Source organism: Vitis vinifera, chromosome 14 (genome assembly GCF_030704535.1).
Source record: "Vitis vinifera cultivar Pinot Noir 40024 chromosome 14, ASM3070453v1".
Classification (NCBI taxonomy): domain Eukaryota; kingdom Viridiplantae; phylum Streptophyta; class Magnoliopsida; order Vitales; family Vitaceae; genus Vitis; species Vitis vinifera.
In genome coordinates, this window is record NC_081818.1 from 21,026,256 (window position 1) to 21,053,172 (window position 26,917).

At 30.4% G+C, this 26,917-nt stretch overlaps 2 protein-coding genes across 2 annotated transcripts; one reads left to right on the forward strand and one right to left on the reverse strand.

Moving 5' to 3' along the window:
* Positions 1 to 46: 46 nt before the first annotated feature.
* On the reverse strand, positions 47 to 10,211 carry LOC100261782 (caffeoylshikimate esterase). The gene is made up of 9 exons (XM_010662124.3): positions 9,736 to 10,211; positions 9,429 to 9,625; positions 8,841 to 8,870; positions 8,066 to 8,192; positions 7,810 to 7,956; positions 4,068 to 4,198; positions 3,846 to 3,983; positions 3,495 to 3,593; positions 47 to 556 (listed from the first exon to the last, which is right to left on the reverse strand). The coding sequence occupies exons 1-9, from the start codon at positions 10,115 to 10,117 to the stop codon at positions 329 to 331; spliced, it is 1,479 nt and encodes a 492-aa protein (XP_010660426.1). The 5' UTR covers positions 10,118 to 10,211; the 3' UTR covers positions 47 to 328.
* Positions 10,212 to 24,107: 13,896 nt separating this feature from the next.
* Positions 24,108 to 26,549, forward strand: LOC100251510 (uncharacterized). The gene is made up of 4 exons (XM_010662125.3): positions 24,108 to 24,311; positions 24,940 to 25,130; positions 25,246 to 25,306; positions 25,828 to 26,549. The coding sequence occupies exons 2-4, from the start codon at positions 24,970 to 24,972 to the stop codon at positions 26,143 to 26,145; spliced, it is 540 nt and encodes a 179-aa protein (XP_010660427.1). The 5' UTR covers positions 24,108 to 24,311; positions 24,940 to 24,969; the 3' UTR covers positions 26,146 to 26,549.
* The last annotated feature ends 368 nt before the right edge of the window (positions 26,550 to 26,917 follow it).

Consider the following 26,917-nt stretch of genomic DNA (forward strand, 5'->3'; position numbering starts at 1 on the left):
CTTACTGCTAGCTGGATCCCAGAAACTCCTGGCATTGAGGCAGTGGTGCAATAAGGCCCATATATATACATACCATTACAAACTCAATTTTCAATAACCTGAAAGCTCCATTCGACTTACAACTATTATATAAACAAATAACTATTTTACAGCCAATTGTAACAAATACTCAATCGTTGGAATAAGACAAACCACAAAGCTACAATGCAATGACTGGATTGATTTATGTGCGATAGCAACCTCCCCTACTATCCCCTGTTTTGAAGTAGTGTAAGGGGCTATTTCCCTTATTTATTCATTTTCTGAAGAAATGAATGATCATAATCGATTAAATGTGGGTAGTTTTTGTACTATGCCCATCCAGCCAGGAAATGATATCATCAAAGATTCGAATTATCATCTCATCTGGCTCGCCTTCAAGAAGAGCATGATAAGCATCCTTATAAAGATTGAGCTTCTTGTCTGAACTACTTGCCTTTTCATACAAAGCCTTGCTCACAGATGGATCAGTTACAGTATCAGCCTCTCCATGCAGGATCAATAATGGCAGAGCGACCTGTAAATCATAACAGTTCTAAGTTATCTAACACAAATAACAATTCGAAGTATTATGCTTGGTATAGAGCTTTTCAAAAATCACATGAAATTTACACAGTTGAAACTTGAAACAAATTAATTTCACAGGTTCAATAATTCTGTTCAGCTCCTTAGTAAAGAGCTTATTGATAATTCTACCCCATCTGTAGTTCTCAACAGGATTGACTGCCTCAGTTAATCAACAATTCCAAATCCTTGTCTTAAAAATAAGGAAAAAGAAAAAGAAAAAATTTATAGTCTAGTTAGACATACTGAAGTAATCAGCTTCAGTAAAATTTCCAATTTGTCATACAGGTATAGACTATAACAAAAAGCAGAAGCAAAGGACCTCTCTGGATATGCTTTATCCAATTTAACATTCAAAAACATCTGTAGCTAGATTAAACACAGATACTATGCTATTTGCATTAGCTAAGGATTGCCCAAATGGTGTGTGTTATTTGCATACAATATAGTTAATTTTAAACAAACTCAAGTAACACTGAGTTAAGAATTTAGAACTATGGAATCAATAAGCTTAGATTACAAGTGGCAAATCTTTGTAAAGACACAGAAAATGAGATTTGGCATCATTTCAATGTATTCCACACTGTACCACACATCCTTACCTCCACTATGCAAGCACAAGGGAAGACTTCAATTTACTTCAGTCAAACTGACTTTTATTTATCCATCCAACAACATGCTCAGCTTTTCTTTTCAGTATTTTTCAACTGTAACTTGATAAACATAATGACCTTTGATCAACTTTGATCGGTATCATTTTAAAAATGTAACTCCAGCTAGTAGAGGATCTGAAGATATAAATTTCAGGTTGGTGGGCCGCCAGCATAGAATGGAAGATCCCCTTTGAAATTATTTTGAATATTTTAAATTGATCAATTGCTGATGCTCCTGGATAACTATGAGAAGATTCACAAGTACTCATCACCTTAAGTTTTGTGAGCTACCAACTTTCCAAAAAGCTTAAGTCATTTCTAAAATCGTAAACTGTTAAGATATGGGCCCACAACATCTATTAAGCTATAGCATCGTCCCTCATGTGTGGCGTATTGTAACTAGTCTAATATCATATTAAACTATCAACTTTTCTAAAAGTTTAAATTGTTCGAATATTGACTCAGTGTATTTCAGGCTAACAAGTTTCATTTAAGTGCACACACCTAATATTAACTCAATTTACAGTATTGCTCTCAAAAAACATATATTTATATCTGGAAAACTAAGATTCTAAAAACAAAGTGGCCTTTTACCCAGGCAGCTATCATCATTGTCTATTCTTGAAATGGATGAAGTATCTGCAGGAGCCACAGTGTTGTGTGCTTCTACAAGGGTGTAGTCTATGTGCAAATCACTCTTTTTCTTTCTTTCATTGTTCGTTATTTCTTTTTTTCCTTTTTTGGTTATAAACTGAGGATTCTTTCCAATACAGTGCCAGATTACATAACGAGGAACTATAACAAGGAAAATGTATGATATTGTAAGCTTGTTTATATAATGAAAAATAAATAAATAAAAAGTATTCATATACATATACATATATATTTGAAGCAGAGAGTAATATATAACCTTTTTTCATTATAAGTAATATATAACTAATTTCATGAAAGATAGTAGGATTTAAAGAGCTAAACTATCATATCATGTGAAAACATTAAAAATAAAGTTTTGAAAAATTCAATTTAACCAAGTATAAGTTCAATGCATAGATTCATCACAAAAATCCATAAAGTTAGGACTTTTTGAATTTTTAGACTTGATTTTTAATCCAAATTCTTATAGGCATACAATATGTGTTGTTGACTGTCATCTCCAAAATTCAAACTATTCATACTTGTCACCATTCCTTTCCCACAATAGGAAAAAAAAAAGTATATTAAGTAAAAGTTTTTATTCATCGATCACCATCCTTTTCAATATCAACATTAAAATCATTCAAATAAAAATTCCTCAATGTTCAATGTAATAATAAATTTATTATGCTTCCAACATTTTATGTGAGTCTTTGACAATAAGAATGTAGCTTTTCATGTTTGGCTTATTTTACCTCTTTCTCCTTTGTATGATTAATTTCTAACCTTATCATACATTTTAAACAATCAATATAACAAATTTTTTCAAGAAAAAAAAAATTAAATTTTATTTTTCTTAAAAATTATATTTAAATGTATGTATTGTTATGTTATTGGATAATTGTATCATATATTGTCTATGTATCATGAGGCACACTTAAGATAAAATATGGAATGCAATTGTGATACATCCTGATTTCCATAAAAAATTATCATAATCGTTGTATCAAATCATGTCTCATAAGTTTTTAACAGCTGTAATTACAACTATATGGTTTTGGTGTCTCTCTTCAAATCCTCGCACATATTTCTCCAATCCTCTTCTCTCTTCTATTTGCACATTTTTATCCAAAATCGAACATAAATAATGTAAATGAGGTGAGTGAATCCCACCCATAAACATTTCCAAAGCTGGGTACTAACCATTTAAATGTTTCCAACTGTTTGTTTGTAACCTTGGTGTTGGGGGCTATATGCTGAGGGGCTTCTGAGAAGCTGTTAAGCCTGTTATTCATGTTCTTTTCATTCCGCCTGCTAATCTTTGAACTTGGAAGAATTGATCATCATTCTATATACACTTTCCTCTATTAATATATCAGCCTTGTTTTTGTCCAAAAATAAATAAATAAATTTTCAGATTCTGTTGATCCTATCGTAGGTGAAAGCAGAAAGACTAGGAAACACCTAACATTAGACCTCAAGAGATAAGTTTCAAAGAAGAAGAAGAAGATGTGAAACAAAGTGGATTGGATCAACTTAAGCAAAATGGTATATATATTAAGCAAATTGTATATAAATATATAGATTGTCAGAGAAACAACATACTTCTTTCAATCGACGTTCTATCTCTTGGGTGGTTCGGAGCAACTCCACAGCAGTCCTCAAGCGTGGTTTATCCTTGTATGCAATAACATTATATGCAGCCTGCATTCAGGTGAGAACAGAAATATTTTGGCCACATTCACATAAGGAATTGTAAACTGTAAAATCATGCATGGTAGATTGCAGAAGTGATGCAGGAGTAGGAAAAAACAGCATTAGAAAGGCAAGAGAGAAATAAGTCCCATTACTACACAACCCTGAAGTATCTACATCCATATTCCATTCTACTTATGAACATCTGCTAAATGTTTAGTCTGTACAATGATTTGTTTGGAAAAGAAAAAGGAAACAAACCAGTCTCCTCTTCTTCGAGTCTCTGAATGCCATCTCAGCCAAATCATTTTGTGGTACTAATTTCTTCTTTGGAAGAAAATGAGCTATGCAAATCAGAAATTGTTTCAGTAACTTTGGTGGAACCATATCATCTGCAATCTACACAAAAAAAAGGCATTCTGCTAATCAAATTTAAAGATCATTGACAGGCAGTGTCTATCAGAATCAAGTTCAGAAGAATACTTTGCACATAGGTGCAACAAGAACGGCACCAGTCCATGCATTAGGTTGCTTTAAATGCACCTTCAGCAGTACAGCTCCACCCATAGACTCTCCAAACAGGAAGCTAGGAAGAGTACGGAACTCTGGGTTCGCTGCCATCCAAAGCAAACAAATACAAGCATTAAGCACAAAACAATATTGTGTCAAGATCATTTTGATTGTAATCCTCTAAATTGAGAATCACGTATGTATTGTCAACTGTACACCACAAAATAGTATGTACACAAATCATCTAGTTATAGTTTACATGGAAACTCCTTTAGTTTTCATTTCATTTTCATTTTTTCCCTCTTCTCATTGGGGATTACACAAAGGACAAAAAGCTTCAGAACATGCCATTTAATTGAGTCATTTTTTCACCAAGGATATGATTCAGATAGCCACTTCTTGTTAGTACAAATTTAAAGATACTAGAATTATTCTGTTCCTTAGACATTGGGATATAATTGTGTCTGTTGGGAAAGAGAAAAAACTGAAGAGAAGAAAAGAATGAGAATAAACGAACATGAGGCCATTGCCTACAGCTAGATGGCTTTCTATTTACATAATAAGAAGCAGAAGAAGAAGAAATGACATAAAATTACAAAGTTACTGCTCTAACTGAATAAGACTTATAAACCCTGAATATTATAGCTTAACACCCTTCCACCAAGTTGGGGGTAAAGATATTTCTAAACCCTAGCTTAGAGAACACATTGGAGACAACATTTTTTTCCCAAGGCTTTAATGAATATATGTCCAACTTGATCTTGCTTTAATGAATATATGTACAACTTGATCTTCTGACTTGACAATTGTGGTCACCATCTTCTCACCCATAACAACTTAATAAAATGGCTAAATACTTCAATAATTGGTTCTCTCATGAAAAATTGGATTACTAGCTATATGGATAGCAGTTTGATTATTAAATTACATTGCCATGGGATTCTCAAGTGAGAAACCAAGCTCCTCCATAAGATTCTTGATCCACATGACTTCATAGGTTGAATGCATAGCTCTATGCTCTGCTTCAGCATTAAATCTTACCTCCACATTTTGTTTCTCACACCTCCATGTAACCAAGTTTCCACCAACAAACATACGACATCCACTAATGGATCTTCCATCAATGTCAAGGTCTGCCCAATCAGCATGTGAAAAGCTAATAATGTCTGATTTAGGATTAGTTCTTTTTTTTTTTTAATGAAGCACCTAAAACCATTGTACCAGTTAAATATCTCAAGATTCCGCTCACAACCTCCCAATGAATCTAATTAGGAGCTTCCATGAATTGGCTTATAGCACTCACAGAGAAAGTGATATCACTTGTAACTATCAAATAAATTAGTTTTCCAAGAAGGCTTCTATACCTCTTTTTAACAAGAAAATCAGGACTACCTTCACCTTCAAGTTTGACATTCAGTTCCATAGGAGTTTCCATAGGTTTAGAGCCTAACATACCAGTTACAATGAGTAAATCATGCATATATTTCATTAAGGTAAAACCATATAATCTTTTCAATGGGCAACTTCAATCATGAAAAAATACTGCAATACTCCAAGTTCTTCAATTTGGAAAATTTTCCTTCAGGTAAGTTTTTACCTGCTGACCATCTGTAGTGTCACTTCCTGAAACTAGAATGTCATCCACATACAACACAAGAACTACAATACCAGTTTCTTTCCTTAGTAAAAAGATACAGTGATCTAATGACATCTCTGAAATGTAAAAGATATGAGTACATAGCTTAACTGATCAAATCAGGCCTAGGGAAACAATTTTAAGTTACAGATGGCCTTTTGCAGCTTGCAAACCGTGACACTAAACTCTTTCTAGGCAACAAACTCAGGCGGTTGCTCCAGATATGCTTCCCCATTCAGATCTTTGATTCTCCATATGAGAAGACAGTTTCACATCCAATTGATATACTTTCATCCCAAAGTCAGAACCAAAGATATTGAACTACGAATAGAATTAAGGGGAGAAAAAGTTTCAAAGTAATATACCATATTAAGTTACTAATTTGACAAAAAAACTTAAGCTGTTAGGTAATGGTAGGCCAATAATGTACATGCTTTAACACTAATCCTGCCTCATAAGCAGCCTTCTTTTTGGGCTCACATGTAAGCTCATTAAATTAGGGAAAATAAATATACAGTAAGGTTCAAATTCATTACCTCCTGATAACAAAGGTACAATACCATGTTAGAAAAGAGAAAAAACTAAAGAAGATAAGAAAAGAACGAGAGTAAACAAATGTGATCACCTAAATTTGGATGGCTCTATCTTTATATATTAATAGAATATAATATGAAATTACAAAGTCATTGCTCTAACTCACATAAAACAAAAATATCCTTAATGTTTTATTTTAAAAGTATCTTCTTCTCCTCCTTTGTGACTTTGCCTTCTTTTAGAGGCCCTAGGGATGTTTGTGCAGCTTGATGTCCTGTATTGGCCAAGAAACCAATTGGGCGATGAGGAGAGCTCAATAAGTGAGACCATCACGGCAGAGTTATGTAGTCTAACCAAGGCTTTAAAGATAGGGGAAAGCTAGAAAAAGCAAGATTTATTGTTCTTTTCTAAATGTAAGTATAATATGCCCATATCTTTTTGCAACTTTTTAATTTTAGAAAAATGGTGCAAAGCAAGATTAGCAAAATTTTCTATCCCATATATAAATCATACCATCATTTTTTTTTTTCATTTAAAGATTCGCCAACTAGACAGACCACACTTACAAGAACACCACCAAATCATGTTTGGTGACAAGTGGGTTAACTATGGATGTTTGCTAGTCTTAATGAAAATGGATGTGTTTTTTCTTTTTTTGGGGTGTATCACATGAAACCTAAACTAGAACTAACATCATTTCTGCCCCAACCCCTTACCGCTCGAGCACACTAATGTCATTTAACATTTAGTTATTATAGGATTCTGAGACTTTTTTTATAGGAATGCTACAAAAAATCTTAAATACAACTTGAATGTTTCAAAACCTCTTCCTAGTCAGTATGGCACTATATTAGAATTTATATTTTATTCTGTGGCATTCCTAAACCAGAAATTTGTTTTAAAGTTTGTCCAAAGGGAGCTGAGAGCTCTTACCAAAACTCCATTCTAAGAGATAAAACGGCCAGGCCATATACAGAAGAAAGCCTAAAATCTTCTCCAGAATTAGAAGAGAGTTTGACAGACTAGGAAAAAACTCTTGTGACTGATTACTTGAGTCCCAAATAATCAAAACACCTCCAAAGGCCCCACAGACTGATTACTCTGCCCATTCCCTGTTTCTGGCCATCCACAAACTACTTACAAGGATTTTATCACACTTCTCCATTTTAGTCTCTTGAAGCATAATCACATCCAACTCCTCCATTACAAAGGAAAGTTTTTATTACCCTTCTTTTATTTTTTGATCCCAATCCACGGATATTCCAACTTCTTATCTTCATTAAAAATCAGGCTGCCCCAAAACCAAAAGACAAAGACCAAAATAAAAGCTAGCCCATTGAGCAAACATGAAAATTGAAAACTTGTTATGCAGGGGCTTTTCCTGTCTAAAAGCAATAATTCCGCCTCATTCTTTTAATAGATGATGTTTTTTCCCCTGTTGAAACTTTAATCTAGAACCTCCTTGCCAACACTATTCCACTATCCAAGAGCTCTAACAAAATGATCCCATTATAAAAGTATATACCAGGTTAGCCGTTAACACACCTTTTACTTTGGAGTAATGCTCCATAACATCATCAACAAGCACATCAAAACTTGGGATATAGGCATGAAGACCATCTGAAAGACCAAATCCAGGGTAATCCATTGCAAAAAATCCATATCCAGATACTGCCAACTTCCTAGCAATTCCTGCAAACAATGCCATGAAATAATTAACTTCCTTTATCACAATGTACTAAAACCACACATTGGTAGCTAGCTAGCTACAAACTTTCCAATCTTGCCATGAGCCACACACCTTCAACAAAAAATGTGCAAGTGTCACCATAACCGTGACAAAAACAAATCACTGCTTTTGGGGGAGAGTTTGCAGGAAGCCAACTTTTTGAGAAAATTTCCAGTCCTCTAGAGTTCACCACATACATCTGTACTGCAAAATCTGAAAGTCATTATCTTTGTTTAAAACACACCCATAGAATCATTGAAAAATTACACAGGATAGCTATATGTTTATAAACAAGTAATGCTTGCTTAACAAAAGCCAAGTTTCATATTAAGCTTCTTCTCAAGCCATCCAAGTAGAACAGAGTGGCTAAACTCAAATGCACAGGAAACAGAAAATCTAAAGCAGGGTTAGTCAGGTCTAAGATTCCAAAGGTTGCTACTTAATCTATGATAAACCAAAACCCTTCAGTTCAGAAGAAGAAACTAGATGCTGGTCTCCAATCAAATAACTTATAGAACACAAAAGGTTTTCTGCACATAATATGCACCCAAAGAAAACTGTATAGGAGAGAGTTTTTACTCTCCATCAAAAGGTGGGTGAAAGTGGTGAGATAAAGGGGTCCAGTTTTCTTCTTCACCTCATTCCCTTCCCCATTCAACAAGCCTTAGCCTCAGACTTTATCAAGTAGACATATTTAGACATGTTTAACAAGAAATTGTAAGCAGGAAGAGCTTGGCATTAATAAGAGACACAATTGTGAGATGCCATGCATTTCTAACACAAAATTACCCAATTATACAACCTATTTAGCTCCATTGTTGGTTTACAGAAGAGAAAATCTTTTTACCTCTTCCATCTTCACACCATCAGGAGGCGTCTGCAGCACAGGAAAAGAGCCAAAATGAGGTAAGTTAGCACTACAAGAAAAATCAGGAAATAATGGAGACTCCATGAAACACAGTGCTGGCAAGTGGGCGTGAAGAAATTGGTACATTTTCAATTAAATTTCAAGTGAAAAAATTGGGACTCCAAATTTAAAGTAAATTGAAGGGGAATCTCAATGAAGGTAACAACAATCATTCACTTATCAAACTATACTAATAGTAAAATTCATCATCAAAGGAACGCTAAAAGTAAAATAAATGAGTAATGCAATCCCATCAGTTACATCAAAACGCTTTCACTATCATTCCACAATCCCTAATTGATATTGATGCCTAAGATCAAAACCCAATACCCATAACTAAAAAGTCAACCAAACATTTAATGAAGAATCCCAACTCCAACCATCAATCCTAAGCTACTATCCGGCAGCATTTAGTACTATTTTTCCCAGCCCACTTTGAAAAGGTCGGACGAATTCAAAGAACAAAAAAAAATCAAGATTAGTCAAAAGTCAAAACGACGCCCTCCACCACTCAGCATTGCTCAATACCTTGAACAACAAATGATCGATTCCAAGCTGAATCTCCTTGAAGGCCTCCCTTGCGCGGCGCCTGGCCGGCGCTTCGTCCATTTTAGCGTCCAAGATCTTCTGCAACTCCTTATCCACGCCTTCCAACTTCGCCGCTGGTGCCATGGGCTCTCTCCTTTTCCTCCCCTTCCTCGGAAAACAAACCCTATCCCTAAAATCTAAAACATTTGAAGAAAACAACACAACTCATGAACTGAAAACAAGAAAAACAAAAACAAAAACAAAGAAATCAACGCAAAGAAAAGTATAATCCAGTTGGGGAGAGTACCGGCTACGGGGTGGCGGGGGCTGAACTTGGGGGACTGGGAAGACATGTGGGTTGAAGTCATAGAAGGGGTCCGAAAAAGCCGCCAGACCAAGGAAATCTGAGTTGGATGTGAGAGAGAAGGTGGGATCTGAGTGGCGCTGGACGTGGAACTTTTGGAATTTAATAATTGTTTTTCCTGAAATGTGTAATTTAGTATTGTTTGCTTTCCTATTTTATTAAAGCAAAAGGTGTTGCGAATCAAGACGTCACTCGTATGCAACTGGTTCAGAAGGTTCCGAGAAGGAGCCAACGAAGAAGGCGAGCCCCGCAGCGAATTGGAGATCAGGGAGCCTGTTGCAGTTCCCTGTGCGAACCGCCGCCACGTGCCGCTGGATTCCAGCATCAACTGTTCTAAGGGTAGATTGGGAATTTGAAGGCTTCTAGTACTTTGGTGGGTATGAGTGTACTACTAGTTACTACTAACTACTTGCTGCTACTCTTTACAAAACAACGCGTTTCTAGAAGGGTTCTTGGTGTTTGTATTTAAGTCCAAAAATAATTACAAATAACTTTATAGATTTAAAAAAAATTAAAATTAAAATTTTATCAGTAGAAAATACTTTCAAAAATCAGAAACTTGTTATTTAAAAATAATAATTAATTTTATAAAAAAAATTATAAATTCAATTTATATAATATATAAACATAATTTAATTTAAGTCTTATTAAAAATAAATTTTATAATTATAAATAAATTAAAAAATAAATGTAATTTTTTTGTAAATATTATAAAAATATAGATATTAACATCTTATAAAGCATAATTAATTAATTTTATTAAAAATAAATAATTAAATAATTAATAATAATAATGTAAAATTAATAATTGTTAATACAATTTTATATAAAGACAAATAAAATTTAATTTTTTAAGGTATGAATGAGCCAAAATTTTCATTATATGCATATATTCAGTACTCAATTACAAAACATGATATTTAAAAATTTTAAATTAATCTATAATTAATTAATCAATTTTTTAAATTTTAAATTATTCTTAAAAATTAAGAGATTCGCAAAGAATTTAAAGTATTAATTATGTTTATTATTTTTATAATCATTACATATATTTTTAAGTTTCAAATTATTTTTAAAAAATTATTAATAAATTTAATATTTTTAATAAATAAATAAAAAGTCTATTACCGGTAAAAAGATAATTTTTATCTTTTTTTCTTTATTATGTCATGTTTTCTAGTTTTCTTTATTATTGTTTATCTTTCCATCAAACTTTTTTACTTTTATATTATTATTATTATTTAAAATTTTATTAATATTTTAATACAATCATGATATATATTAGTATTTTTAATGTTATTTATTATTATTATTTGATGTATTATTGCAAATGATTACTTATTAGTAAAAACATACATATTGGTATTATTATTTTTAATTACTTACTTATTATTAATTCCTTTTGTTATCATTATTTCTTTTTTGAATAACCTATTTTATTTAATAACGAATTATTGTCTCATTGCATGCAATTGTTTATTATTAAAAACAATACAAACAATATTTGTATTAATATTTTAATATTAATGCTATAAATAGTAAAGTGAATAATAATAATAATAATTACAAAAAATAGAAGAAAAGAAAAGAAAAATTAAAGGTGAAATTGTAAATAAAAATAAATAAATAAAAGACAAAAAGAAATGTATTCTTGACAGCCAAATGATCAAATATCCTTAAAAACATTTTAGTAGTAGAAAATTGTTAAAACACATCCATATGAATTCTTCTTGCATCCATCTCTTTTTCCTTTAATTTTTTTACAATAAATTATAATTTTAAAATGACAAAACTACCCTCTTCAACCCTAACTCTCTTCTTCTTCATCTTCCCACCTGCCCCTTACCCTGACTTTCATTTGTCTTCTTTAATTTCCCTTCTTCTTATATATCCTTTTGACCAATTATATAAATTAGAAGAATTTAAATTTATAATTTTTCCATGATTTAAATTAGGATGAGAATAAAATAAAAAATAATTCTGACATAAATCAAATCTCACTCATAATTGATATTTTAATTAATTTTGTATTAAGATTTATTAAGTATAGGAGATAGATTTATTGGAATGTCAAAATTCTTGTTTTACTTTTCAAATCACTTCATTTTTTTTCCACAACTCAAGTTGTGCTCTCAACGTTGGTGCCGAAAATGAAGGGTTAGCTCTCTCTTTTCACACTTCAATTGAGTTTCTCTGTGAAAAATCAAAGTCTTGTAATCAATTAACTTATATCTTTGTACTTACTAATCCACAAATTTCTTGAGGGAAAGCGCTTTCATCTGTAGGGTCTCATCTTTGCTTTCAGACTCGTAATATGTTATGGGTTTTCTTAACTATTTTAGTTAGATTTTCATTTTGGTATTTCTTTTTATCTTTTGTTTTATTAATTGTAAAACAAAGATAAATAAAGGAAATTACAATGCACATATTTTATATATTTATTGGTTTCTTTGTGATCAAAGAAAGCAAATGTTTAACTCTGCTTTAAATCTTGAGTTTTATTTTTTATTTTTTATTTTTTAAATCTTCTTTTGTTGGCCAACACATAGATAATATATATCTGTATATTTTTATGACTTCTCTACTTAGAGGGTATACGGTAAATTTAGTACTTATTACTTAATGACTTAAGTTCTTTTAAGTTAAATTATTTTTAAATCATTAAATTAAAACTTATTACTTAATTTTTGTTTTAATTATTAAGATTTTTTTATTTATAAAATTTGTTTTAAATTTATTCTAAATCATCAAATTGGTATATTTACCTTTAATAATTTTAACAAATATTTACCATCTAATATTTATTTTTATTAATCTTAATTAATAAATTGTTTATTAAACATCTATATTTAAAGTATCGTAAACAAGTAAGATAACTATAAAGAATGCAAGTCTTGGGTGTTTGTAGGAATTGTTAAGAGTAACAATAATATGAAGAAATGAAGTACTAATCTAATTGATTGCTAAAACATAATTTTGAAGTGGATAGGAGGAGGCAAAGGCTCCACGTTTATTGAAGTGGTTGCAGTTTCATTGTAGTGTCACCCATTATGAGAACTTTCACAAGTACTCTGGTTGTTGTAATAAGCTCAATGGGTAAATGGTTTGATTCCCTTATAAATACCTCTCCTTAGTTGAATAAAGAATCATTAGGGAGAGATAAGGCAGAGTTTGTTTATCATTAGATTAGGAGTAGTTTAGTGGGAATAAGGCATTCCTCAATTTCAAATACCTTGTGCTTACCACCCAAGCATGTTTCATGTTATTTGATACTTCATCAATTTGAAATTCAAATTCTAAATTCAAATGATTTTTTAATTCTCCATTTTATTTTTAAATTTTAAATCCCAAGCATCGAGTCAATTTAAAAGTGAGAATTAAGGTGTTGTGCTACTAGTATAGGCATTAGCATTTTTCAATTTGTTTCCTTCCTCAAAGGTTAAGGTGGTGTTTGTTTTTTTACTTAATTCTAAATAGAACCTTAATGCTTAATAGTGTTAAATATTAGGTTGTTTGTTTTCGTAGTATTTTATTTCTATTAAGTATTAAAAAGTAAAAAAAATCAACATGTTATTTTTTCTATTTAGAAAAAACTATATATTTTGGCTTTTTCTATTTAGTAAAAAGTTTATAATAAGTCATGAAAAAGTAAAAAAACAAACAACCTAAATTCTAAAACTAAATTACTTTCAGCAAAAAGTTAAAAAAACAAACACCACCTAAGTTTAGGTTGATTAAGGTGAGGACTAACTCCTTCTTGTTATCACCATGATTTCTCAATGCTTGAAAATATCTCAAACAGGTGTTCTATTGAATTCCTGGAAAAATGAATCCAAGCCTTTAGATCTTTAAAGGGGTGCATGCATCTAAAGATTCTAGTTGAAACATAAACTAATATGCCTTAAAATTCATTATGGGGTGAGAAACATAGAACACATACCAAATATTTGGATGTTCCTAAATCTTTTTTATAGTCGATGAAGAACAATCTCAAAGACATAGAGATCTTTCATCTCGTAGCTTTTCCTTGGATCTTGATAATAGTAAAGGGTGGATTTTTTTTTTCTTGAGAGATGGAGGTTAGGTTTTTTTTTTTTTCTTTTTGGAAAACAATAGTGAGTTGAAGTATCCAACCCTAAACCCTAAGAATGTTTATATAGATCTCCTTATAGACTTAAATAACTTGAGTCTATTTTGGATTGGGGTCACTTAATCTAACCGAGTGGTCCTAATTAATGAATATCAAGTTCCAATTAATTAATTAATCCAATCCAGAAAAATAATTTATAGGCTTTTATATAGCCTTGAATTTTTACTAAAATGTCCTTATGTACACATATAATAATAATAAAAATTAAAAAAGAAAACTCAAATATCCCTTAAAATAACATGCCACCAAATAGTGTGAGCTTGAGTGAGAACTAGTGGGAACTATAAGAAAATATTATGTCTCTCAAAATCTAATTTTGAAGTTCACTCAACATTCCACTATAGAGAATCAATTGCACTCTAATATCCTATAAAATTAGATCGAGAAGAAAATTGATTAAATCTAATTTAACCAATCCCTTAGGACTAACTATGACCTACTAACCATTACATGCAATCTCCCTATGAACTTGTGTTAGTAATCTAATATGGTAGAGCTATCAACCTCTCAAAATTACCTCTATCATCCTAGAGTTTCAAATCCTCTTATTAGATGACTAATTGACATACTCTAACTTATTAAGAGCATATGTTAAATTCCATTAAAGGAATTACTATAACACTACAAATTTTATAATCACAAGTTCTTAGGATCTCTTAAGAGGACACACTATCTCAATTTCATGAGATATTAGGGTGTTTATCTCGATAATACTTGTTATTATCTAACTTAATCAATAGTGACCCAATCTATAGAGAATATATAACCACCTTAGGATCTCATCCATAGGTCAAAACCATAAGACTAACTCAATATTCTCTCAAGGTTAAGAGCTTATGTAAAATAGTAATTTGGTGAAATCATGACTAACCGATAACTAATGTCCTAATTCACCATAGGTTTTGTCTAATGTGTAACCATCGACCACAAATCTATATTATAATTAAAATAATAAAGTCTAAATATATGATAATCTTGATCATACAAAAACCAAAGATAAAGTTATCATGACTTTGTAGTATTTTGAGTTATAATCCTCTAGGATTAGTTCTTATATGTTCAATTGTTTTTAGATTAGATATTTACTAAAGTTAATGAAATCTTAATTTAAATAAATAAGAATAAAATACAAATGGTAAAATTTATAATAAAAATAAAATAAAATAAAATAAACTATCTAGAGAAGATCATAAGTTTGATTTTGAACCCAATGAGAGAAAGTGAGATTTTTGCTATTTTAGGAATTAAAAAGTGGACCCAAAATTAAAACGTATCTTAAGATCAATTTCAGCTTGAAACTCTAGTTTGACAATCTAATCTAGATCTCAAAAGTATTTTGAAGTAACCTTAACCTTTATTTCTCATTTTAACATTCAAGCCCTAGATTCATTCGCAGGATTTGTCTTAATTTTATGTACGATTAATCAAAACAAGTTATTCAATAATCAAGAGGCGATCGAACATCGTTAGAACTAAGTTAAGCATTGATCATCTATTAATCGAAAAGAACTACATAGATAATATATTCAATCATAATGAAAACATAAATCAAAGAGTTTAGGTTTAGAGTTTATTGTCTTTCCACACATTCCTCATATAGTTTCTCTATTTCCCTTTCTTCTTTCTCAAGGTCACATAAAAATAGTCACACATGAAAGGGGATTTACTCTTACAACCCATGCTTGGTTGCCAAGAAAATAAAAATAGAAAATAGAGAAGAATCAAGAAGAAAATAATGAAAATTTAAAAATTTATTGAAGAATTTTCAAAGGAGAGATTAATCTATTTTCCTATGTTCCATATCTCATAAACCCTAAAACAAAGCATATATATAGCCTAACCTTGAAAAAGACATGTAACATCTTCTAATTGGGCATTTACTCCAAAAACAAAATACTTAAAATAACTAAATAAATAAAGATATAAGGGTTTATTACACTTTACCCTCCCAACTATAATGTGTTTTGCACATTTCCCCATCGAGTTCAAAATCGAGCAATGTACCCTCCATAGTTCATAATTGCATGCAATGTGCATTTTTTTTAGAGACGACATCACATTTTTAGACGAAATGACATGTGCTTTCCAAGTGGTTGAGGGTAAAAGTGTCTTTTTTGCTATAAATGAGGGCAACACTTGAAATTTCTTTTGTAGCTCAAGGAAATAAATCAAAGAGCTACATATTAAACTTGGAGATGAGTTGCATGTTCCAGATAACCGCATTTACTCAAAATGCATAATGTAGAATGCCAACATAAATCATTTGAACACCATAACTTAAAAATCAAAATGTAAAAAATCAAGCTGCAAATTTGTAATTCAATTTGTTCATTCCATTAACCACAAAATTACATTGTAATTCCATCAATGCCTCCACATGTTGTTTACACAAAATGTTTACAGAAATTGTTCATCTCCTCATTTGTTCAAAATGTTTACACAAAATATAAAATTCAAATTAAGTAAGCAGCCTTCTAATTTCCAGGTAACTTGGGGAAGTCTTGATCCAAAAGAACACAATTTCTCTATATTGGGACAATCAAAAGAAGCAAACAGATTGCTCATGATATAATCATCATTCAAAACATGCATTTATTTTTTCTTCAATTTACTACAACTTCATTTTCCTTCTTTTTCACAACATTCAACAATCCAAGAATTATTTGTTTCGATATACCACACATGGGACCATCATACCACATGAATAATCCACAACCTCAGTATTTTTGTACCAAATCTGAACATACGTCTACAAAAACACCAAGGATAAATCTAAACATATTTGACAGACAAACACAATATTACCTTGTAATTTTGGCATCCCAAAAACCTTCTACTAGGATTTAAATTTGTCTACGATGTCATCACATGAGCTTCATTACCATAATAACAATGGACTAAGAATCTAATATAAGTAGTGGTTTATATGTAAGACTTTATTTTTAATCATTCTCCATATTTATATAATTATTTTTTACAATAGCCCTCTAAAAACAAGAAAAAAAACTAAAAACAATTATAAGATTTTTTTTAAACAAAAAATCCATTTTTTATTTCTAAGAATAGAAAATTGTTTTCTGCTTAGTAATTATCAAATATGTTTTCCTTTTTTTTTTTTTTTTTTTTTTTTTTTTTTTTTTTTTTGAGAATAGAAGACTATTTTAAAAATTAGTTACCAAATAAGACTTTAATTCCTTTAAAGCCATATTTGGTAGTTTGGAATGAGACATGAGAATGAACATCTCATTTCTTTTGGCATTCATTCTCATATTTAGACAATTTAAATGAAAATGAGAATAAAATAAAAAATGATTTCAGCAAAAATAAAAGTTCACTTATAAATAGGATTGCAATTGATCTCCAATAAGAGGCATTTTGGTTTCTTTATATAAAATATGTTTTTTTTTCCTTCATTTGCATTGGGTTTGTATAATGTTTAACATTTAATTTTTATTTATTGAATAAATATTATTTTTTTGAATCTTATTAGTAAAAAAAAACACTCTAAAGATGTTCTTTTAAAATGAAAATAAAAAATATATTAAACTATGTAAAAGTGTATTATTATCATTTTGTTTCTTTTTTTTCATTCTCATTTCCATAGTTACCAGATATTGAAATTAAAACAAATAATCATTCTAACCTTATATTTTTAGGTGCATCCAAACATAATAATTAAATTATCATATTTATTTAAAAGAATGATCAGAAAACATTTGATCTCATGGACCATGTATCAAACATGGCCTAATATCATATTTAAATGCTGAAATAAAAAATGAAAAGGGAAATTATAAAAGCATCTACCTAAACTCTCTTTGCATCCACTCTTTTAATGAAATTTTTTAAGACATGAATGCTCATTAGTAAAATTCCCAAAGTACCCCTTCAACACAAAAATACAAATATTTCCCTCTCCTTCTTCCTCCATTCTTTCTCTTTTAATCTCTCTATAACCCTAGCCAAATTTAGCAAGAGAGTTGTGTTTCTTACCAATGGATAACCAAATAATCATATCCAATGATGTTGCAACTCTATAAGTATTGTTTTTATACATTTTTTAAAATATTTTTTATTGCATTTTTTTAGGTTGGAAGCAAGAGGAGTTGTAGATATCATTCGAAGTTCCAAGGTCGAACATTTTATGGTTGTCCAACCCTATACCTCCAAACACTTCCAAGGGTATCTAGTCGTATACTTTGGGACACTTTTAAGGGTGTTTAGTTGTATACTTCTGGACACTCTTAAGGGTGCCCAACTGTATACTTTTGAACACTCTTAAGGGTGTTTAGCCGCATACCTCCAAACATCTTAAGAATGTCCAATTGTATAGAGTTTGACATCTATAAGAGTGTTTGACTCTATACAATTGAACAATATCTTTAATTGAAAATTTTAACTAAATTAAAATTTTAATATGAGATGGGGCATCTATACTAGAACCTTCAATAATGATAGACTACACAACTGTGTTCACAACGAATATCATTCATCGTAGTAAGGAGACATGGATTGAATGTGTACAAAAAACTGGTAAAAGGAATGCAATGATTATTATAATTAGTAAAGGAGATATAAGGGGACCTCGTTGACAAAAACTGAGAATTATTTTTACTTATGAAAGAAGTGGAGTATATAGAGATTCATTGAAGACTAAATTGAAAATAGGAGTAACAAGAAACAGAAAGGAAGATTGACAGAAATAAAGAAATATGGGTGTCCATTTACTCTTAAGGGTGTAAAACTAACAACTGATGATGCTTGGATGTTGGTTGTTAAATGTGAAAGGCTTCATATGTACCTGTCATTGAGATGTTTCATGATTTAATTTCTAGCAATGTTATTACACAAGATACTTGTTGATATATGATGTATTGTATTATTAATGTTGTCTAACAATGTATTCAAGGAAGATACCGTGTATTTAGATGGATGATATATGATCTATTGAATTATTATTGTCGTATGATGATTTAGATGTCAATTTCATTTTGAATATTGATGGTACTATTTATGTTATATGTAACCATTAAAAAACATATAACTGTTAAAAAAGTTGCAAGTATAGTTGTAAGCATAATAAATTTAGTCAAATTAAACTTTTTTTTTTAAAAAAAACTTAATTTCCATCATTTTTGGCACTAAAGAGCATAAGATAGTTGAGATGTCTAACACTAGAAGGTCGGACATAGATGAGATATCCAACAATATGGCATTGAACATAGTGGAAATGTTCAGCACTAGAGGGCCAAATATAGCTAAGATGTCCAACACTGGAGGGTCAAACATCTCAACTATATCCGGTCTTCCTAGACTAGACATCACGAGTTCCAATTTTTTTTTCTCCATTGAAATTGCAATTTTTCACCATTTCTCACTTCTAAATTTTATATATTCTTCCTAATTGTTTTTCAACCATTTCTACAAGTGTTTTGATAAAAAATTATATATGAATAAGCTCAAAAAGATTTTCATGTTCTATAGATTGGAACAAAATGTAAAAAACTAGGATTTGTAGTTAGGATTTGGGTTAGGAAAAACTAGGATGAGAGAAAAAGGAAGAAGATGATGGATTTAGAGAGATAATAATGAGAAAAATGTTTTAGTTGTTTTAAAATTGTAAGGTGAATGTATTAATAAATTTTTAATTTTTAGGTGGATGTGTAAATATAATGGATGCAAAGAGAGTTTAGACAGATGCATCTATAATTTCCCAAATAAATTAATTATTACATGTGGATTATGAAAATAGGAATAAAAAATTTACTTTATATAAACCAAAATACATTTTATTAGGATTTTAATTCTTCTGTCATGTCATCCTACCGTCACCTCTATTCTCATTTTCATTTTCATTTTTACATGTAAAACACATTAAAAACGATATTTCATTTAAATATCTTTGAGAGTTATCGGCTTATATGTCTACGCCTACTTTTTATGATTTCATTAAAAGCAAAATTGTTGATTTAAATTCAATTATGATTATGATTGACTTTTATAATCTCTAAAAGCCAAACCATAGGTTTAATCTTAGTTGTGATTTTGATGGACCTTTTGAATATGAATACATTTCAAATATCTATCCATATCCTATGAGTCTTCTAGGACTTCATCTTACTTGGAAAATATTAGCAATCAACCATTATCTATCCATATTTGGATTTAGTATAACCAAGTAAACTCAATAATAATTAAGGTTTTGATTAATCACCCTTTACTAATTTCATACACTTTGTTTATGAGTAAGAGAAAGAGGAGAAGAGTAAAGAGACAAGCTCCAAACCTAAAGTGTGACACTACCCCAAAAAAAGAAAAAACGTGGTGCGCATGTCAGCAACAAGTGCAACTTCCAAAAGGTGGAGTTGGGCATCATAAGGGTAACGTCGGCCGAATCACATTCCAAAGTGGAAAGGAGGCCTTCATCCCGATTCCCACCCACCACCCTCCCTTTTCCCACTAGGGAATCAGGGATGAGCGTCCATCAGCCCTACACGCGTCTCCCTCTGGGTTGGGTTCCCATGGGAAGCACCTCCAATAGCGGGTGATAAGGAAGCAGCGGAGACTTGGTCTGTTTTCTACTTTTCTCACATCGTATGGGTCAAAGTCAAAGTGGGCAACTCCCAACTCCCAAGGCACCACCCCTGGTGTCATCAATCTGGTTTCAACTTTCAACTCTCACAATCCCAATTTCCAACACTCAAAACCCAATTTCTTGGCTACCTCTTCCTCTTCCTCCCTACCTTTGTCATTTTCTCATCCTCTTTGCTTGATTTCCGGGTTTGTAATTTCTAATATTTACTATTAAATTACTAAATATCGATTTTTATTCTTTGATAAAATATTAAAATGATAATGTGTAGAAGATATATTAACTTTAAAAATTGTGAATTCCTTTAAATCATATTCTCAAATAAGTGGGTCCTTGTGTATAGTAAGTGTTTTGAGTTTTTTAAAAATACTAAAATTATGTTTGGTCTTCAAAATGTATTAAAATAAAGAAAAAAACATTTTAAAATTTTATCATGTTTGATTTGTAATATAATTTTAAAAAGTAATTTAAAAATAATTTATTGTTTTTAAATTTAATTTTTAATTTTTTCGTTCTTTCTTTTTTTATATTTTTAGGATATGTTTGAGAATTATTTTTAAGAATAGTTTTTTGATATATGGAATAAAAATATATTTGACAATAAAAAATTGTTTTATATTTTCTATTTTATAAAACTTCTTATAATTACTTTATATTATTTTCACTTGTTTTATCAGGATTATTTTAAGAAATAATTATACAAACACATTAAATGATTAAAAATAAAACACTAGATATAAAATTATTTTTAAAACATATTTAAAAATAACTTAAAAGTATTTTAAATTTTCAAATAGAATTTTGTTTTGTAAAATTTAAAGAACAATTTTTTAAAAACTATTTTTTAGAAATAATTTCGAAGATAATTACCATATAGTCCCTTAATCTCTATTTACTTAATAAGTAATTATTTTAAGTATATGTAGTATAAATCACATTATAAAATAAAATATTAAAAGTTAAATCTCTCAAAACCTGAAATTATATTCCCTAGTTATTAATTTAAAATGCAAAAACTTAAATTTCAATATTTTAAAATATTTTAGCAATTAAGCGAAAATGATAAACTATTAGTTTAAGATAATTAAAAAACGATAAACCCTATTTAAAGATAATTGAAGAATGAAAAATGAAAAATGTTTGAGTTTATTCCCTTTTTTATTTATTTTATATTGTAAGTAAAATAATTGATGATATAATTTAAAAATACTAAATCAATACTTGACTTGTGCCAATTCTAATATTTTTGTATTGATATTTTTCCAACTCTCTCATATATTGTTCATGGCAATGCTCGTAACCCACATACGCATATATATGGGTATTATAAAAGAAAAACTATATATTAAGGAAAAAAAAAGAAAAAATCCAAAAAGATTTTTTATTTCCATATTCCTCGTATTAAAAAGTTAGAAAAGTTTGAAATAGTCTATTTTTCAAGCATTTAATTTCCCCTTTGTTCAAAATTTCTGTAGATAAGAAAGAAAGATAAAATTCTCTCCTCTCCATTTCTTTTCTTTTTGTTTTGTTTTCTTCTAATTTTATAAAAAACAAAACATAGAAAGGATTTTATTTTGAGCGGGGAAAAAAGGAAAGAAAGTATTGCCATTTCCATTTGCCTTTTCTATATATTCTAGTGATACCGTAGGGATTGTATTTGTATGAAGGAATATAAATATAAAATTGAGAAAAAAAATTTAGGAAAAAATAACTATTCATTTAAAAAAAATCAATTGAAAAAAAATTATTACAGATAACACATAAAAATCACAAACATTATTTTTGAATGAAAAACAAAAACAAAATTCAACCTTCTAAATAAATAAAAAAACCTTTTCAAGCTTAGTTTTCTAGCATATGTTTATTATTTTCCTATTGCCTTTTATGCCATTTTTGGTTGACGATCTACAAAATAAGATATGATAAAAAACGAGATAATATATCATATCTCATATCTATTTTTCAACCATTTAATTTCCCTCCTTTTATTTTCTTTTTGTTTTGTTTTGTTTTCTTCTAATTTTATAAAAACAAAACATAGAAAGGATTTTATTTTGAGCGGGAAAAAAAGGAAAGAAAGTATTGCCATTTCCATTTACCCTTTTTATATATTCTAGTAATACCTAGGGATTGTATTTGTATGAAGGAAATATTTCCCATAAGGGAATATTTATTTTAAAATAAAAATATAAAACTAAGAACAAAAATTTGTAGGAAAAAAATAATTATTTATTATTTTTCTAATACCTTTATACCATATTTGGTTGGTGAGATACAAAATAAGATAAGATAAAAAAATGAGATAATATATCATATCTCATGTTTGATTAGTAATGAGATATAATAAGTCAATCAAATATGAGATTGGATAAATAGTAAAATATATTATCCACCATTTTTTTTTTTAAAAAAAAATCTCTTTTTCATATGATATGATAATCTCATATTAAGAGATGAGATATGTATATCCCATGTATTATAAATTTATTTTTTATTTTTTATTTTTTATTTTTTATTTTTTTATAAACTCATTTTGAAAAATAATTTTTCATTATAAATTAAATTTATGGCTAAATATATATATATATAAAATAAAATACTATTAATATTTGATATATAAATTATTAAAATTTTATTTATAAAGTTTGAATATTTTAAACATGAATATGGTTAAATATAAGATAAATTTCATTTTTTTAAATAAAAAATATTAGAATGTGATTTAATTTTTATTTTAAATATTAAAATAATATACATTTTATATTATTTTTATTTATTTATTTCATAAATTAAATATAAATATAATATAATATAACATAACATATCCTATTGAATATACGATATTAAAATATCGAATTCATAATATATGTATATCCCAAAATATCATATACAATTAAAAATCATATTTTAAGATATTTATTTATTATCTAATAAGGTATAATATTCTAAAATATATATATAATGTGGAATCCACCTTTCGGTAAAGATCATGCATGGTATAATTTCAATAACAAATCTTGAAATTGATGTGGCATTGGATCCTAATTCCAATTCTTTATTATATAGTATTTTCTCTATTTAATTTGATATTGACTTTATTTTCAAAATGAATCTTATTTATGTACACTAATAATATAAGATTATATAAAGTCAGAGTGAGTTGGTATCCAACGAGTTTAAAAGTAAGGAACTGAATCTGTCAAATCAATGACCAACACGTCCATCCCCGTCCCTATACTTTTTGCATTTACAATCTACCCCTCATCAATTTGTAATTATACCTTATCCCAAAAACACAAAAAGTATTATTTATCCTCCTCCTCTAAAACGTGTGAAATTGGAGCAAAGGGCATGCATATTCACAATAAATATCATATAATTAATAAAAATTATTTTAATGCCCTAATTTAGTGTTTAAAAAAGAATTTTGAAAAATTATAGTGGCATAAAAGAAGTTTTATTCGATTTATTGAAAATATTTTAAACGTTGTACTTGATTTTCGAACGTTTCGACAGTTTTATTTTCTCGCGTTTGATTTAGAGGTATTTTTATTAATTTGTTGTATTTATAAACGAGAGAGAAAATGGAAAGAGAGAGGATGAGGAAGTGAGAAAATGGTGGAAAAGGTCAAACGACGCCGTGTTGAAGTCCGTGTGCGGACCACAAGAGCGTTTGACAGTTCTATAAAGTCCAGCCCAGCCCCTTTCCCCATTCTTCTTCCTCGGAGGCGCGGCACATTCCTCTCATCTCTTGTTCGGAGAATCCAACCTAGTCAGGTATTTTTTTTCTTGTTATTTTCAGATCTTTGATTTTTGTTTTCTTGTTTTCTTGACTAAAATATGCAAAATTAATTGATTCAGATGAGTAATAATAATCACCAAAAAAATAAGAAATAAAAAATTGTAGCCTTGGTTTTTAAATCGGATCTGGTTGATTTTAGCCGTCTTCAAGCGAAATCTCTGAATTTAAACTATTTCGCTAGTGAATAGATGCAAAAATAATTCTTTTTGCGTTCGGCTCTGATCTATTCCGACAGCGCTTGAATATCTGATGGGAAAACATGAAAGTTTCTGTTTTTATTTTCGAGTTTCTGGTTTTAAGGTCGGCCTCTTTGTCTTGCTCATAGGAACCAGATCTGTTTCGTCGATGTGAAATCGAAGGAAAAAGAAAGAAGATAAATTGTCTGGATTTTTAGGTTTTGGTATTTGTAAATTGAAGGAATCAACTCAACTAAGCCAAAGGAGTTAGGTTAGGTTTAGTGAGTTACGCAAAGTTTTGATTTAATTTATTTTTCCAAGGGTTTCTCGGAAAACAAACGAGTATGTTAAAAAAAGCGTTTTTCTCAGATCTAGGGAATTACGGTGTTATTTTTGTCTGAAAATCTTGAGCTGTGGTGTTAAACAGGCGTTCTTTTAAATTGAAGTGGTATCCAAGATGAATCACTTTAACCTTCAGCAGATCGCCTTTGCTGCCGGTGAAGAGATGAGGGGCTCTGCTTCCATCGCTGATAGGAAGGAGCCTGTTGTGTGCCCGAGACCTCGGCGTGTCAGCTTGTTGAGTAACAGTCAGGGGAGGCCGTTTAGATGGCACACAAGGTGATTTTATAATCTTTTCTATTTTTTTTGGCGATTAGGTTATCTTAGTTTTTCAACTTTGAAAGATTGCAAATTTTTGAGGATTTTCTTTTCTTTTCTTTTTTGGGAATTACAGTCACGCCGAGGTATGTGACGTGAAGGCTGGGTCAGAACTTCTGGACATCATTCTCATGAAGGTAAATCCTTTTTCCTTTTAATTCTTGTTTGATTTGCTAGAAATAGAAGGGAAAGGAAAGGAAAAGCAAAAAACCTTAAATCCTGGCTTTTCCATTGTTTTTGGTTAGCGATGAAAAATGAACCTAGCTAGTTTTGTGCAATTAACGAGTGTTTTTGTTATTCTCTAGGAAAATAGAAAAATCAAGGCAACTAGTTATTGTTTGACTACGTGATTTGTGTCATTCTTTTGACTCTTTTCCTTTGTTTTTCCAGTAAACCAAACATAAAATTTGTTATGAGTATTTTTTTTTTTGTTTTTGTGGATGTAAAGGGTGATTTGGTTGCCCTCTACATGAAGTAGATGGGACGTTTATGTCTGAACCATGATCACCTAAGTCTCTGTTCAGCCTAGTAAAGATTCTGCAGGGTTTTATGGGTCAATTTTTGTTATTGATGGAATGATGTATAGGTTGATCCTTGAATGTTAGGGATTGGCTTGGAGCTGTACTTTAGATTAATCAAATTCTTGTTTTTTTTACAGGAGGGCTATGGTGCAGAACCGTCCACACCCCAGGTAGCCTCATCACCTCCTGGATTTTTTTGTGGGTCACCTCCGAGCAGGGCTGCAAACCCATTAACCCAAGATGTCCGGTTTGGAGATGAGAGGCTTACTCATTTGTCTATGTTGCCAATCCCACCAAGCCCATCCCCATCCGGTTTAGCGTCTCCATCATCATCAGCACGCAAGGGAGGATGTGTGAGGATGAAAGTTGGCTTCAAACCCGCAGCAGTTAGAGTGGAAGGGTTTGACTGCCTGAACAGGGATCGCCAAAATTCCAGCATCCCTGCTGTGGCTTAGAACCCAAACTGAAAGTGTATATAGAAGGAAGCTAAATGCCTCCAAAGTCCACAAACAACATACGAAACCAAGAAGAGGGAATTTTGAACTTTTTCCAAGGAGTATTAAGGGAAGGGAGTTCTCCTAGCAATGTATATATAACATGATCCTATCACTGTTCTCGTGCACCACTGATCTCTGTATCCTGTAAGTAAGTAGTTTAATTGAAGAAATGAGAGTTTGGAGAGCTTGGTTCATTTGTAATATAAGTAGTAAGAGGAGAGCCCCTTGATTTCATTTTGTCACTCAGAAAATCTGTATAGAACCGGTTAGTGCTCTAACTTTTGCCATTCGCTTTGTACATACACTTTGGTAATTGATCATACTATGTCTTAAGTTATAAATTTTAGCTTTCCTTTGCCTTAGTCTTGTGTAAGTTGTAACCACTTCGGGTTTTAAGCTACGATTCACACCAATCTTGTTTCAGTTACGCCAAACAATTTTCTACCTATGGTTATCCGATATGCTTGGCCCCTAGGGACGCAACTGGGTCAAGTCGTTAGTGGATCAGGTTTATTAACACGAACATCCCTTTCAAAGCAAGCAATCTGCACTTCCAACTTGGATCAGCATTTTTTCAAACGCTCAATTCGGAATCCTACTTATCATCATTATTTGAAGAATTTTATTTGATTCCTTCATTACAGAATTCTATGTAAATCCTCTCTTTTTACATGACGTTGTACGTTTTGTCTCTCCAGTGCCTGTGAATTGACACACACTTAAGACAATG

What these genes read in the sequence shown, in the direction of transcription:
- LOC100261782 (XM_010662124.3), bottom strand. Translation starts at nt 10,117, where the DNA reads ATGCTGGAATCCAGCGGCACGTGGCGGCGGTTCGCACAGGGAACTGCA. An exon ending in TTGCACATTTTTTGTTGAAG is followed by an intron (nt 7,957 to 8,065) that starts GTGTGTGGCTCA and finishes CATTGTTTGCAG; the next exon opens with GAATTGCTAGGAAGTTGGCA. An exon ending in ACTCGAAGAAGAGGAGACTG is followed by an intron (nt 3,594 to 3,845) that starts GTTTGTTTCCTT and finishes ACCTGAATGCAG; the next exon opens with GCTGCATATAATGTTATTGC.
- LOC100251510 (XM_010662125.3), top strand. Translation starts at nt 24,970, where the DNA reads ATGAATCACTTTAACCTTCAGCAGATCGCCTTTGCTGCCGGTGAAGAG. An exon ending in CCGTTTAGATGGCACACAAG is followed by an intron (nt 25,131 to 25,245) that starts GTGATTTTATAA and finishes TGGGAATTACAG; the next exon opens with TCACGCCGAGGTATGTGACG. An exon ending in TGGACATCATTCTCATGAAG is followed by an intron (nt 25,307 to 25,827) that starts GTAAATCCTTTT and finishes TTTTTTTTACAG; the next exon opens with GAGGGCTATGGTGCAGAACC.